This window comes from Anabrus simplex, chromosome 1 (genome assembly GCF_040414725.1).
Source record: "Anabrus simplex isolate iqAnaSimp1 chromosome 1, ASM4041472v1, whole genome shotgun sequence".
In the NCBI taxonomy this organism is placed as follows: Eukaryota; Metazoa; Arthropoda; class Insecta; order Orthoptera; family Tettigoniidae; genus Anabrus; species Anabrus simplex.
This window is the reverse complement of record NC_090265.1, coordinates 1,518,899,934-1,518,916,580: the sequence shown is the minus strand read 5'-3', so window position 1 is coordinate 1,518,916,580 and position 16,647 is coordinate 1,518,899,934. Positions and strand designations below refer to the sequence as shown.

General features: G+C 36.4%; 1 protein-coding gene across 2 annotated transcripts in view; it reads right to left on the bottom strand.

Moving 5' to 3' along the window:
• Positions 1–16,647, bottom strand: part of qin — an 870,645-nt gene that overhangs the window by 844,055 nt on the left and 9,943 nt on the right. For both annotated transcript variants that reach the window (XM_067138014.2, XM_067138015.2), the window contains exon 2: positions 7,313–7,618. In XM_067138014.2, coding sequence (XP_066994115.1) covers positions 7,313–7,618 — 306 coding nt within the window. The remainder of the gene's footprint in view (positions 1–7,312; positions 7,619–16,647) is intronic.

Here is a 16,647-nt window from a genome sequence, read left to right as displayed (position 1 = left end):
GCGAGATGTCCAGAGGAGGCTGAGCTGAGGTGACGGCAAAAGAACCTCACCTATCCCAGAGCATCTTGATGTCCAGTGAGAGGATGTAATTGCTGAGCTCGAACCACAGATCTCCCGGAGCAACTAATTCAATCCCAGTGGAGCTGACGGAAAAAGATAGGCCTAAGTCTAATTTCTTAGCGCAGTTAGATAAATCTTGCAAATTGTAATATAATCGTTAATATTTGATGGTGAACAGATGGTTAAACGTTGTGATCTTCAAATTAGCTCAGATATGTTAGTGTCAGAATACAGGGATAATAGGTAGTCACCTGAATAACATAACCAATCCTTGACTAGGAAATGTGAAGTGAACAATACGTAAGTGCCATACCAGTGATATTTAAGCATGTGAAGAGGTTATTATATATGAATTATGAGATCCATATCGGTAGAATAGTTAAGGTTAAAAGTGAGTGATGGTTATATCTTGTAGTATGAAGATTAAACAATGCCATATAAAATCAGAATAGAATTATATAGGGATACTAGCTGATGTACCCGTGCTTCACAACGGAATTCTAAATTTTATACAGAATTCTAGGTTAGGTAGTGTAAACGTTGTGAGCAAGATTGTATTAAGTTGCATAAAATGTTGAATAAAATGACTGGCAAGTCACCAACGTATTTCTTCATATGAAGACTGGGTTAGGAAATTTTCATTGTAATGGTAGGCCAGCTTGCCTACCGTCAGTCACAATCAGGTTGGGAAGTTTTCATTATAATGGCAGACACTCACTCTCTGCCTGCCTGTATAGATTCTCACAAAGTCTCCCTTAGTGGTTTTCCCAACTGAAACGAACATGGGTCATTACAATGACGTCGGTAGGAATGGCATGATTAAAAGCAATGCCTTCATACGAAATACTCGATCAAATGAAAAACCACACATTGTCTCACTTTTAACGAACAGTACTATGCTGCCGAACTAACAGTCCAAAGCTACAGAGCTGGAATGACGAAGACGCAGACATTCGTGATAAGTGAACAATCTTCATCCTTTTTTCGGCAGGAGGGGGGTTGAAATAGTGGATAGTCCCAGGGCAAAAACTATGCCCTATATTTATCTGTTTCCTGGGAGTACCCGATGAGTCGGAAAATCTCAATTCACTACACTGCGGGGGAAAGAACTATCTAACGTGGAGGCAATTTTTCCTCCAAGCCAGAGAAGAAACCACATCTTCGCTGCTAATTTGGAATAAAATTAATGTGGATTTAATGAAAGTGAAGAGGAAGAAGCTTTACCAAAGAAACGGCTCTTTCAGGGTTGAATTTTGAGTTATTTAGTGAATTGTGGCACTATAATTTGGAATAGGGCTAAATTGTAATTCCAGACCAGTTCATACTACTACTACTACTACTACTACTACTACCTGAGCCTCTGACTTAAGTGCGTACACTGCTCATTCAAAACAGCGCGTCAGAGTAGGTATCGAATAGCTGGCATACTATGATGAATCAGTGTGATACGTACCAGCAGTATCAGAAAATGTATCAACCTGAAGATTGGCATGCTAAAGAAGAAAGTTATCTAACTCCTCAGCTATTTCCCGTCAATATTCAGTTAGGCTGTTATACTTGCTACGCAGCAGTAATCCTATCTATCAGAGTTGAATGTCAGCATAAGAGACAAAGAACATTACAACAAACAACGGTCAGTGTAATGTTATTGTTGATCTATTTTACTTGCTTTCGATATTGTAGGCTTTTACATTATTAATCATCTTCCGGTTCTGAAATACCACTCTTATCATAGTCGGTACGGTAAAACTGAATAAAACATAAATGATAGGAAATTATATTCTCTATTCTATAACTTTTGTTATGTAGTACTTTTCCATAGGACCAAGAACATAGGTATTTAAAAATTAAATTTTAGGTGCCTTTCCCTAAACTACCATTTAACTCAGGTTGAATAACATTGTTTATACCTTAAATTGTAGTTTCTTATTCCTCGACTCTATATACCAATTTTCATTAAATTCTGTTTACCCATTTTGTCGGGGCTCGGCGTTGATATGGACTTAGCAACAAAAATCCAAATTCATGAATATCTGTGTTATCATAGCCGGTACGATAAAAATGCATAAGACGTAAATGATCAAGAATTTAATTCTATATAACTTAAGTTATGTAGTATTTATCGATATGACCACCAATAACAAATATTTGAGAATTGAATTTTAGGCCTTACCCTAAACTACCATTTCACTCAGCATGAATAAAATAATTTATAGCCTAGGTTGATGCGGCTCACCCCCCCCCCCCACTCTACATACCAATTTTTATTAAATTCTCTCCAGCCGTTTTCTTGTGATGCATGTACATACATACATACATACAGACAGAAATTACGGAAAAGTAAAAACTGCATTTTCTTGTTATTGTGGACATGATCAATACAGAAATACGATTCTTTTCAAATTCTGAGCAATGTACAGACAAAACTCTTATTTTATATATATATAGATGAGAGTAATATAAAATGGTAATGAGATTATTTGAGAAGAAATGGATTAATCAAGTGAATGAATAATAGAGAATTCAACATTAAAAACTTCATATCTGGCCCATATTGAAAGGAGATAACATACAATAGAGGGAAATTTTGATTGATCCCCTTTTTTCAATACATAATGTGTTGTTAATATAATCACATTTTTTATTCAGTTTTGGTGTCTATGGACACCATCATCAGCTGAAACAGGTTGTACGAACAAAGATATACAATTATGTAATACATATAATATATATAATACATATAATAGACCCTTAGTAATAAGTGGCCGAACTCGATAGCTGCAGTCGCTTAAGTGCGGCCAGTATCCAGAATTCGGGAGATAGTAGGTTCGAACCCCACTATCGGCAGCCCTGAAGATGGTTTTCCATGGTTTCCCATTTTCACACCAGGCAAATGCTGGGGCTGTACCTTAATTAAGGCCACGGCCGCTTCCCACTCCTAGCCCTTTCCTGTCTCATCGTCGCCATAAGACCTATCTGTGTTGGTGCGACGTATAGCAACAAGCAAAAAGTAATAAGTGACATTAAAATGAAGTAAAAATACAATGCTTAAAAGAATATAAACAAGTTATGTACTTGTTGGTCAAAGTATAAAATGAAAGTGAAGACAATAAATGTTTAAAGACTTGATCACTTTCGAATGGTTAAAATGTCTCAAGCGTATCACTGTTAAACACTAGGTGAAAATAAAAGAGTCAAATTAAGGTATAGTTAAGAATTATTTGGAAGAGAAATGATAATATATGAAGAAAATGTTAGAATATTAAATGAATACAAGGAAGGATAAATAAATGTGATATGTATCGTTTCGTCGGTAAGGAAGGGAATGATTAATTATGAAGATAAAGAGAAGAGTATTGATGCAATCCAGGATCAGTAATATACTTGATACCATGGTGTATAATCACTGACAGGTATTCCATATCCAACATGAATGAAGACATATGGTGAAGTTTATAATAAGTCATGGCACTAGTAAATCACTGAAATAATTCACTGTAGGGAAAGTTGAGTAGGATATTGATTAAAAGTAAAATACAGCTCTACTGTAGTGGAGTATATGTTGAAGTACATGGCACTCACTGAACCCTATGCACAAGTAGTATAATTTCTTCATATAGAATATTCCAGTAGGTAAAATTAATTAGTCTTCATGAATAATATTCTACACCTAGTTTAGCAAATGACACTAGGTAATGTGTTGGAATTCGATTAGCTATCTGACAACATGTTTCATCACATACATTTACATGATTAAACTAATTTGTAAGATTAATAAGATGAATGATATATTTGAGCTGACTAGTGATGTTAGATATTAATGTAGACATTGGTGCATATTATGGTTGACATGGTACTTACCTTTTTACTGATGCATCCTAAAGCATAATCCCAAAATAGAAAATCTAATTCTCATCCTAAATAACTAACTAAATAAATAAATAAATGATTAGAAGTAAAAAGACTATGCTGAGATATTACATTTCCTCAGATGATCTATAAATAATTTGAGAAACTTTGATTGGAATTTATGAACAATTTCTTTTGTATAGATAATGAGAAGATGATGTGTGATTGATTTCATTTCAATAATGAACGTTTTACATACCGGTAATTATTTTATTTTTCTTGTGGTAGATAATTATTATTACAATTCAATCAAGGACCCCAAGCACTACAATGAAAATTAATGAATGTTTAAATATGATAATTTTATTTTAACTATATTTCCTTTTTCTCAATTTTCTCAGAATTTGAATAAATAGTTGTGATAACAATATATATTTGTATTTATATTTATACTCTAGCACAGGGCCACTCAGGGTGCATGCGCCAGTGCACTGCACAGCACAAGGTGCAGGACACGACTTCGGTAGGTTGACCAGAACACAAACATCCACTCCTCTTTCCCTACATCTGTCTTGCCTGTTTGGCCTGTCTCCGCCTTTTTCACACTCCCCTCACTGCGAAATGTTTATATGCGGTGTGCGGAGACACTCTGTTGTATGGGACAGTATTACCAGTGTTAAAAACTCTTCTTTCAGCTTAGTTTGATCATACAATTTATCTTCTCTAGCTCTTTTTCCCTATTTCTTTGCAATTATACCAGTAATGTCTGGAAGAAGGGATCAGCTGACAGCAATTCTGAGAGCGTTCTTTACATTACAATCAAAAATACTCACACGCAACCTACTTTTCGTACAAGTCAAAACAGAAAAAACTTTCACATATGCATGTGCTTCTCGATGCAGTGTAGGAAATTCTTCCTTCGACAAATTCTCGTAGAATTCGAGCAAAGCCTTTGTATTGAAAAATAGATCTTTTTGATAACGTAATTATTGCCCAACCGAGTAAGCATTTGGCTTTATCATCACGACTTAGGAAAAATACGCAAGTACCCAGTTCGATTTTCGGAAGTCTTTGCTTCTTCGAAACAGGTTGCTCTATTATTATGTTGTTGTCTTGCACTTATCTATTTTACTGATAAACAAGCTGTCTATCACTGAATGCTTCGTCGCTCTCAGTACACTACACCATCCGAGTCAAGCCGACTTGAGCCGAGTCGGACCGATACACAGTGCACGGAATCTCTGCGCCTAGGTTTGCATGAATGAGATTTTGGGCGTTTGAGAGGCCCTGCTCTAGCGTAAGCATTACATGTGTAAGATATACATTTCTTAATTCAAGATAGATTAGGAATTATCTCTCAATATAATTGATAATTGGAACGATGGAGACGACCATTAGTGTTTGCGGCGGATGACTTATCCGTAAGATAGAAAGTTTTCGCAACTTTCACGGATCCATGTTAAAAAGGAAACTTTGAAAGGCAATCAACCCTAAGTCTACTATCTGGATTTCTTCGTGACCCGCCCTGGTTGCAGGAAAGGCGCAATAATAAAGAGAAATTCTTAAAATTACTGATAACAATCAAATGAATTCAGCCTCTACATAAAAGTTTAATTAAGCACGTAATTAAGAACTGAAAGACATCAATAAATTAATACATATCATAAAATTAATAAAAAATCATGTTTATCAATCATACAAACAAATTGTCGAGATTAATTTTAAACTTTACTTTTTCCTACTTGGGTGGACTATTCTCTGGAATCAGCCATTAATATGTAACATTTGAAAACATTATGCGCACTGTTGTATATAAAAATGTAGTCAGACATTTTAAACCTACCATTTTTATGGCCAGCAATGAAATAAATCTAGGTAAGTATCTCTCACATACACACAACCGTTCATGAACTTTTAGAGGGCCCGCCTATCGGAAGGTTAATCACAATAAGCTCCAAAATATTTGGACAAACGTCATCATTCACAAACTTAGCAGCAATTCCACAATACTTAGATTTGGACAGGAACTCTGAATACCTACCCAGTTGCATCACACTACAACACTTAATGACACATATCAGGTTTGCTATTTGCTTTACATCACACTGACACAGATAGGTCTTATGGTGACGACGGGACAGGAGAGGCCTAGGAATGGGAAGGAAGCGGCCGTGGCCTTAATTAAGGTACAGCCCCAGCATTCGCCTGGTGTGAAAATGGGAAACCACGGAAAACCATCTTCAGGGCTGCCGACAGTGTGGTTCGAACCCACTATCTCCCGGATGTGAGCTCCCAGCTGCGCTCTCCGAACCGCACGACCAACTCGCCCGGTCATATCAGGTTTGAGGAAATAGTGACATACATACGGGTCTTATATTTTGATAACAGTGATAAACGCAAAATTTTTCAAATGCTCTTTCTAACCAATATACGGCTTCCTAGGAAATTAAAGTACCATATTTTAGAAAAATGAACTCACAAAATATTGCAAAATCTGCTTTATCATGTGAATTGTGTGAATAACTGAAATATATCCCCCATAACATCCTGTATATCGTTGCAGAAACAATGACAAATTATTAATCTAGAAGTGTCTTGCGACAATTTGGTACCCCCCCGGCAGAAACACATTTCAAGAAACACCACTCCACCAGGACACGTGTTGGGGAACCTTCTGTGCATGACTGGACGGCTTGCATGCAGATAAAAACAAATGGTGTGAAAGGTGTCTACTTCAGAAAGATCTGGAGATTATGAGATTATCCTTTTAATCCAGAAAGTACCTTATAACACTTTGTTTTATTTTCAGGCCCTACTCACTCGGACAATGGCATTGGTGGCATTGGGCCCAGCAGTGGTTTAATCATTAATAAATTCAGTGTCATTTAGGAAAAGGCTGGGAAAACAACAGATAGGGAATCTGCCACCTGGGTGACTGCTCGAAATGCAGATCAGTATTGATTGATTGATATTAAGCAACTTTTTACTCAGTCAGAAAAACCTAAAAGCTTACACCTTGAAGATAATGTTATCGTCCATCAGTTAAATTACATCCTGGACAATTTCATTTTCATTTTTTCCAACTTTAATTTAAAATTTTCCATAAAAATGAATTGTTCTTTTCCCAGGATGAACACATTCAGTAATATTTGTTACATTTAGCTGGTGGGAGACAACTGGCACTCCTATATGCATTAACTAATATTCCACACTCCATGTGAAAGCTTATTGTAAGCATGCAGAACTGATACATACTGGTGTACGATATAATAGCATAAACATATCACAAGAATTACAAATGCTAAAAAAAAAAAAAAAACTAATAATGAATTAAGTTTGATTCCGATTAATGTTTTAACATCCTATAATTCAGGAACAAAACCAAAGGAACAAAGCTACCCACCAGGTTTCGTTCCATGTCCCTTTCCTTTCTTCAAGGTTTGTAAGTTCATTCCAGCTGGTTGGAATACAATCCTGGTGTCTACTGTTTGTTTGGTGGAAAAGTTGTCAACAAAGCAGCCCAATAGGTACATGTTGATTGGAATATCTTTCTTCATGATTTCTGCTTGAGAGAATGGAGCCTTGCTCCCACATACTGCACACACAACACCATTAGAACTCTGTAGTGAACTTCTGACACACTGTTCACATACAGAATGCCCACATGGCAAGACAAGTGGGCATCGAAATCCCCGAGGTCGTAATGGATCTGCAACAGGAAAATATATTTACATTCATACATTCAAATTGGAATGTAGCTGTTTTATATGAACAATATTTTGTAACAATTTGTAACATTTAGAGAAAGAAGTCCTATAAAAAAAAATATTAAAAAATCACTTCCAGGAGTTACAAAATCCTCCTTTATACCAATTCCTTAAGATTCCCTTAGGTTTGACACTTCTCCAATAGTAAACGAGTAATAGCATAGGTAGCTCTCTCTGAAGATCCATTCACTTGATATGATCTTCCCAAAACTAAGCCAATATATATACACAGGATATATATAATGTTTGATTCTAATATTGCATTATTTCCTCACCAGCACTCTCATTTCATTGTTCACATCTATTAGAACCAGCTAGCATGCTTTGCATTTCATATCTAATACAGTTTATAAATCAGGTAACCACTATTCACTCTAACTCTAGAACACAGTCTCGACATAGCACCAGACAGGTTTTGCCTGAAATACTGTTTAATTAATACAACCAATTATTGAAAATAAACTCAATAAAACACTTCTCCGATACTTATAACTATTACCAACTACCATTTTGTTATAAGTTGGTACTGGATTTTAGACAAAAACTTCAATATACTGTATTAAGTTGGTGAAAGATTTGGCAACCTTTGACCAAAGGATTAACAGGACACATTTATGGATATCCCAGACTGATTTCTGAGGGAAATGTAGGGGGTAAGAAGGGCAGGGGCAGCATTAATATAACAGTAGACATAGGATGCAGTAGCAGTTTTCACTGACCTTACAGAAATTTCAATGACTTGCAAAAACTGTGCAATACGCTGCTTATTGAACATTATATTTTACATACATTCTATCTTCATTATAGACTGTTATGCCTTTCAGCGTTCAGTTTGCAAGCCTCTGAATTTACAAAATTATGCCACAATCCTCTATTTACAATTAGTTCTGTGGTCTTGTTTAGTTTTATACCTAGTATCTTTCATTAGAAACAGAGTAACCATAGTCATACCCTCCATGACAGCCCATTATTCTACTAGGTAACCTAACCTCCATTCGCCTCACGTGACCCCAATACCGAAGCTGGCTTATGCACACAGTTTTATCAATATAATTCATTCCTAGCCTTTAACTCCTCATTCAGAGTACCCTCCTACCAATGTTCCCACCAGTTTACCCCAGTGAAAATTCTCGCGACTTTAATGTCTGTTACTTCTAATTTATGAATAAGATATCGCAAGTCCACCCAACTTTCATTCCCGTAAAGTATAGTTGGTTTGAAAAAAGACCAGCGTAAAGACAGTTTCAATCATTCAGAAAGTATGCCTTCCCAAAGCTATCTGTGTCGGCGCGGTGTAGAGCAAATTTTACAAAACTGGGTAACAGCAGTAATCCCATCTATTGGAGATGAGCGGCAACAGAGACACAAAGCACATCGCATCAAACAATGGTCAGTGTAATGTTATTGTTGATCAATGTTATTAAAACTGTATTGTAGGCCTTCACATTGTTTCCTTTCGACTCTAATATTAGGGCGACATATAAAATTAATTATAGCGTAGACTGTATGCAATGCATGTCACACTTACTGGCCCGTAATTTTCAGCTGTATGTCCATCACCCTTTCCTTCATACATACATAGTGGCTACTATAGCAATTCTCCAATCATTTGGTATACCACCTTCATGCAAACAATAATCGGTATGTAAGGTCGAGGAAATTAAATTCTGTTAACCGATTTTCTCGTGGCAGCACTGAAATGGACATAGCAAAAAAAAAAAAAATCCAAGTTCATTAATATCGCCGGTACATAAAAATGTATAAGACATAAATGATCGGAAATTTAATATATAATTTAGTTACATACTATTTGTCAATAGGACTACTGATAACACAAATATTTGATTATTCAACTTTAGGCCTTCCCTTAAACTGCCATTTCACTCAGCGTGAATAAAATTATTCATGGCCTAGATTGTAGCGACTTATTCCCCGACTTTGCATACCAATTTTCATTAATATAGCACAAATAATATCAAAATTTGAGAATAAAATGTTAGGCCTTCCGCTAAACTATAATTTCTCTCGGCGTGAATAAGATTATTTATGGCCTACATTGTAGCGACTTATTCCCGGACTGTACGTACTGATTTTCATTAAGATAGGACCACCATTAACAAATATTTGAGAATTAATATATATATAATTCTTTTTTGCTTTACGTCGCACCGACACAGATAGGTCTTATGGCGACGATGGAATAGGAAAGGTCTAGGAATGAGAAGGAAGCGTCCATGGCCTTAATTAAGGTACAGCCTCAGCATTTGCCTGGTGTGAAAATGGGAAACCACGGAAAAACAGCCTTAGGGCTGCCGACAGTGGGGCTCGAACCTACAATCTCCCGATTACTGGATACTGGCCGTACTGAAGCGACTGCAACTATTGAGCTCGGTGAAGTAAATTTTAGGCCTTCCCCTAAACTACCATTTCTCTCAGCCTGAAAAGATTATTTATGGCCTAGATTGCAGCGACTTATTCCCGGACTTTACATACGGATTTTCATTATGACGTCAGGAGGAATGGCGTGATTAAAAGCAATGCTTTCATATGGAATACTCGATCAAATGAAACACCATACATTTTCTCACTTTTAACGAACAGGACTACACTGCCGATCTAACAGTCCAAAGTTCCAAAGCCGGAATGACAAAGCTGCAGACAGCCGTGATTCGTGAACACTCTTCGTCTTTTTTCGGCGGGGGGGGGGGGGGGGTCGAATAGTGGAGACTCCCAGGGTAAAAAATATACCCTGTTACTGATGTTTCCTCGGAGTATCCGATGAGTCAGAAAATATCTATTCACTACACTGGCGGCGGAAAAATCTACTTAACATGGAGGCAAATTTTTTCTCCAAGCCAGAGGAGAAACCCTCTCTTCACTGATAATTTGGAATTAAATGAATGTAGGAAAGTGAAGGTGAAGAAGCTTTTCTTAAGAAATGGCTCTTTTCAGGGTTGAATTTTGAGTTATTCAGTGAATTGTGGTGCTATAATTTGAAATAGGCCTATATTGTTATTCTAGACCAGGCCATACTGCTACTTCTTCTTCTTCTTCTTCTTCTTCTTCTTCTAAGTCAGCCTCTGCCTTAACTATGCACACTGCTCAACCAAAACAGAGCGTCAGAGTAGGGATCGAATAACTGGAATATTATGAAGAACCAGTGTGTTACGTACCAGCTGTATCAGAAAACGTATGAACCAGAGGAATGGCATCCTAAAGAAGAAAGTTTTCTAACTCCCCAGCTATTTCCCACCAACATTCAGTCAGTACGGTCAGTCAGTTGGTACGCAGCAGTAATCCCATCTATCGTAGCTGAGAGGCAGCATAAGAGACAAATAACATCACAACAAACAATGGTCAACGTAATGTTATTGTTGATCAATGTTATGCGTTTTCGATATTGTAGGCCTTCACATTTAGTTTTCTTCCAACTCTGAAATACCACTCATCATAGTCGGAACGGTAAAAGTGAATAAAACAAATGATCGGAAATTATATTCTCTGAAACTTTCTGCTATGTAGTACTTTTCAATAGGACGAAAAACATAGATATTTAAAAATTAAATTTTAGGCGCCTTTCCCTAAACTACAATTTCATCCAGGATGAATAAAATTGTTTATAGCTTAAACTGTAGTTTCTTATTCCCCGACTCTATATACCGATTTTCATTACAGACCGTTTTTAACCCATTTTCTCGTGGCTCAGCATCGATATGGACTTAGCAACAAAAATACAATTTCATGAATAACTGTGTTATCATAGCCGGTACGGTAAAAATGTATAAGACATAAATGGTCGGAAATTTAATTCTATATAACTTTGGTTTATGTAGTATTTATCGATAACGACCACTAATAATATAAATATTTGAGAATTAAATATTAGGTCTTCCCCTAAACTACCATTTCTATCAGCGTGAATAAAATTATTTACAGCTTAGATTGTAGCGACTTACTCCTCGACTTTACATACCGATTTTTATTAAATTCTCTTTAGCCGTTTTCTAGTGAAGTGTGTACATACAGACATACAGAAATTACGGAAAAGTAAAAAGTGCATTTCCTTGTTGCTCTGGGCATGACCGATACAGAAATACCATTCTTTTCAAATTCTGAGCAATGTACAGACAAAACTCTTATTATATATATATATAGATTTGTTGGTCATGAGGAGGGAAAGGAGAAGGTAGTAGAGTTTCACGTTGGTACTAACAACATAAGACAAGCAGCTATAAGTAGCAACATAGTTGAGGATGTGTGGGATTTGGTAAATGCAGCATGGGTGAAGTTAAAGGAAGCAGAGATTCAGTGGAATATTGTTTAGGAGGTATACTAACTGAAGGTGGTTGGGGATTTAAATGAAACTATGGAGTGGGTATGTGGGGAACTGGGAGTTAGCTTTCTAGATCCTAATGGATTGGTAGGAGATAGGGATCTGCGCTCAGATGGCCTTCACTTAAACTGCAGAGGTACATTCAGGAAAAATGGGGTGGCCAAGGGAGCGGTGATAAGGGTACAGGGAACTGGACATCAAGTAAGGATGACAAAAATGTTAGTGCTCAACTGTAGAAGTATTGTAAAGAAAGGAACAGGAATTTATTTATTTATTGATGTCTTTATTTGTGGCAAAGTTAGGGCTCTTGGCCCTCTCTAACACTTAACCACATTGTGCGGCATAATACTGAATACAAACTTAATATTCAAACTTAACACAGTGTATATAATATAATAATAATATAACATAATATAGACTAAAAGATTACATCCTAAGTCTAAAATTAGAAAAATAAATTCAATATTAACTACTCTAGGTGGAATTCATATAACAGTAATTTATGTGAATTTTGGGAAATATTTACTCCACACATTCACACAACTACATGATACAGGCTACGTATTCAAGAGGAAATCTTTATACTGTCTTTTGAAGGTAATTAATGAGGAACAATTTCTAATTTCAGGGGTAAAGCATTCCATATTTTAGCGCCTGACACAAGGAATGAATTACTGAAGGCAGATATATGATGTGGAGGTATTGCAATTGTTGACCCAGATCGCGTGTCACAGTCATGAAAGGAGGATAGAAAACGGAAATTACTGGAGAGATATTCAGGTATATTTTCAGTCAAGAGTCGATATATAAGGTTTGTACATGGCGATTTCTCTGCTGATCTACTTTTAACCAAGAAAGTTGTGCATAAAAAGGGGATACATGCAAGGCAAAATTCAATGAAAAAATAAATCTAATGCAGGAGTTTAAAGCTCTCTGCAATTTCCTATTTTATTCACTGGTAGCATCCAGCAACACATCACAATAGTTAAAAATTGGAAGTATCAATGTTTGAACCAGTTTTAAAGTTGAGAGGTAATACGGTCTGATGAATCTTAAGGGGATGAAGTGATGAATGAACTTCCCTGCATACGTTAGTGACATGCTCATCCCAGTTTAAAGTTTCATTTATAGTGACTCCAAGGCTTTTTACTGATTTACAGAATGGGATAGCAATGCCATTTAGTTGAATGACTGGAATTTGTAGACTGTGTAAAAGGGCAAGCAGTTTTCTCTGCCCTAGTATGATAGCTTGTGTTTTCGTTGGGTTGATGGAGAGAGAATTCTCAGCTGCATAATAGCTGATCTGCTCTAAGTTTCGGTTCATATTTTCAATAGCTGCATTTATGTCATTCATTTTTGTGTGGCAGTAAATTTGAAGGTCGTCGGCATAGAGATGGTAGTTGCAGTTTTTCCACTTAAAAGAGATGTCATTCAAATATAAAATAAATAACAGGAGGCCCAGTATAGAACCTTGTGGCCCACCATTAACTTTGTACTTCCACTCGGTTCCCTTATCATTCATGACAACACACTGTCGTCGGTTATGGAGGTAGGAAGCGAACAATTTGAGAGCAGCGTGGCTAAGATGGAAGGAATGCAATTTCGCTATTAATATGTCCGTACTGATAGTGTCAAAAGCACTGCCGAAGTCTAGGAGAATGAGCACGGTCACTTTACGTTCGTCCATTGCTTTTCTTAAGTTATCCATAATTTTTAGAAGAGCAGCAGATGTACTATGTCCTTTTTTAAATCCAGATTGGAAGTGATCAAGTAACGAATGGTGCATCAAATATTGGAGCAGTTGTTCATGCATGAGTTTTTCTAAGACTTTCGAAAGTGAAGAATGTATACAGATAGGTCGATAGTCAGATGGAGAATTTCCTACAGATTTTTCTGGTACTGGGAAAATTAAAGCATCCTTCCAAATAGTTGGGAAGTAGCCTTCTGAAAGACATGAGTTACATATAAGGGTTAAAATTGACAGTACTACATCTATCAAGGTAACGACGAAGGATATCGGGATGTCGTCCACTCCGATTGCTTGCGATTTGATTTATGTTAGTTTTCTTCTTACATCGTTTTCATTTACTTTACAAAATTTGAACAAAGGCCGTTGTGGTAACGGAGTAGATTGAAGAGAATTTATTGTTGTCTGTAATGTGTGAAGCTTAACTATCAAGATGTGGAATACTTGAAGTCCCAAGATCAGACATGGAGGTGTGACCAGTGTAACTCACAGCGGCATAGGAGCATGCAAGAAGAAGCGCAGTCAAGTTCGTCGGCACCATCAGTTGGGGATATTTATAAACTGCTGCAAATTTTAACTGAAGATATGGCTACATTGAAGAAAACAACTAGTGAAATAGAAAAGCATTTAGGTAAGTCCACTGATGTGTGTCATGACTGGACGAGCTAAAACAAATTCTAGAAAATCAACAGGCAATAATTAACAGACAGCAAAATATTATTGATAATTTATTATCTGAAAACAATCACCTTGCAAAAGCTTTCAGTGAACTTAAAATCAAGTGCGATGACGAGCAGTATTCTAGGATTAATACACTTGAGACATACGGTGTTCTGGAAGTGCCGAATGAAAATGTCTGTCAGACTGTCATAAGTGTTGCCAAGGCGCTAGATGTAGAAATAAAAGACGATATGATTGATGCATGTCATAGGCTGGAAAAGGTTAATAATCGTCCAACTCGTGGCATTATTGTAAAGTTTGTTAGAAGATGTTATAAGGAACAGATCTTAGAAAAGCGTAAGATCAAAAGGAATTTGTCCACAACTCATCCTGGTTTTTCCGTCCCTAGTCCCATATAAATATTAATCAGTCTATAGCTCCTAATAGGTGAATTCTATTTGCTAAACAATTGCAACGTGATAGAGAATGTAAGTATCAGGAGTGGCAAAATTTTGATGAGAAAGACTGATGGAAGTCTAGTGCATGCCATTCGTTGTGAGGGTGATTTGGATAAATTGTAATTTTTTCATCGTAACGTTGTTATTCTTTCAACTTTGATTTTTCATGAGCCATGATATTGAGTTTTTAGTTTATTATCAAAATGTAAGAGGACTTAGAACTAAGGTTGATATATTTATCCAAAATCTCCTGTGCTCTTCATACGATATTGTTGTACTGACTGAGACTTCTCTATCAAATAGTATATAATTATGATATTGAATTATTTGACAGTAGATATTTAGTGCTCAGAAATGACAGATCCTTTAGTAACCGGCAAGGAGCGGGGCGGGGGAGTTTTGATTGCCGTCAAAAGGAGTTTTAAGGCAAAACTATTATCCAAGTACTCTAGAGAGCATTGTGAATCACTATTTGCATCTCAAATAATAATAGGAAGTTATTTATAAATGTTGTGTACATTACTCCAGCATCATCTTGAAGAGTTTATCAGGACTACTTTGGTTATTTAGAAAGCACTGACGATCTTATGATTTCGGACAGAGCTATCGTGTGCGATTTCAATCTTCCTGAAATTAATGGTACTGGTTATTCATTTATAGAAGGAACTGTGACTAGTAAAAGATTGGGTCAATTGAAATCATATTTAGGTTTAACGTCGTATAATAATATTCTTAATTACAATTCTATGACGCTGGATCTTGTACTGGCCAATTTCATAGTTGACGTGAAACGTGAGGAATTTGCTCGTGTCTGAAGATTTACATCATCCCCCACTCAGTTTATCATTACCTTCAGTAAAGAGGTGTTCATTACCAAAAAATATAAATCGAGATCACTACGATTTCAAGAAAGCGGATTTCTACGACTGTATTACGAGTTAAGAGATATTGATTGGAACCCGTTGTATACATATCAGGATGTGGATGAGGCAGTGGATTTCCTTTACTCGTCAATATATAGATGCTTCGATAATTGCATACCTAAGGGTCAAGTCATTAAAAAAATCAAAATTTCCAGCCTGGTTCAATCACGATATCATTCAGATAATCAAAAAGAAAAGGAAGTGTGCCAAAAAGAGGAAATTCTCTAGGTACTATGATGAACGTTTCAAGCAGCTCAGATCTGACTTGCAAGTAAAAATAAATTCCGCATATCGAAATTACATCAGTGAATTAGAGGTTATTTTAAAATGCGATAACACATTTCTGGAGGCACATAAAAAATAAGCGATTCACGAGATCAGGAGGAACTACGTTCGAGTATAATGGTGAGAGCTACGAAGGCGAAAATGTTGTTCATGGCTTTGCTAGATATTTTTCGTCAGTTTATATCAGATCAGATTTTAATTATATACGGGATAATTTGGCTTTAGATGACATTGCGCTATTTCCCTCTGTTGATATATTACATGTCAGTGAGATATCTGTTGAAGAGGTGAAAAAGGTTATTAATGGTAACTAAAGCCTAAAAGATCGACTGGTCCTGATGGCATACCTCCATATATAATTAAGGCTTGTGCCGATTTATTGGCTAATCAATTAACTTTCATTTTTAAACTTTCTATTCGCACTTCATCCTTTCCTGAGAAATGGAAAGTTGCTAAAGTTACGCCCATTTTTAAGACAGGCAGTTTTGTAATGATATCTAATTATCGTCCAGTGTGCATTATCAACGCCGTAGCTAAGGTATACAAACATATATTGCACCGTAAG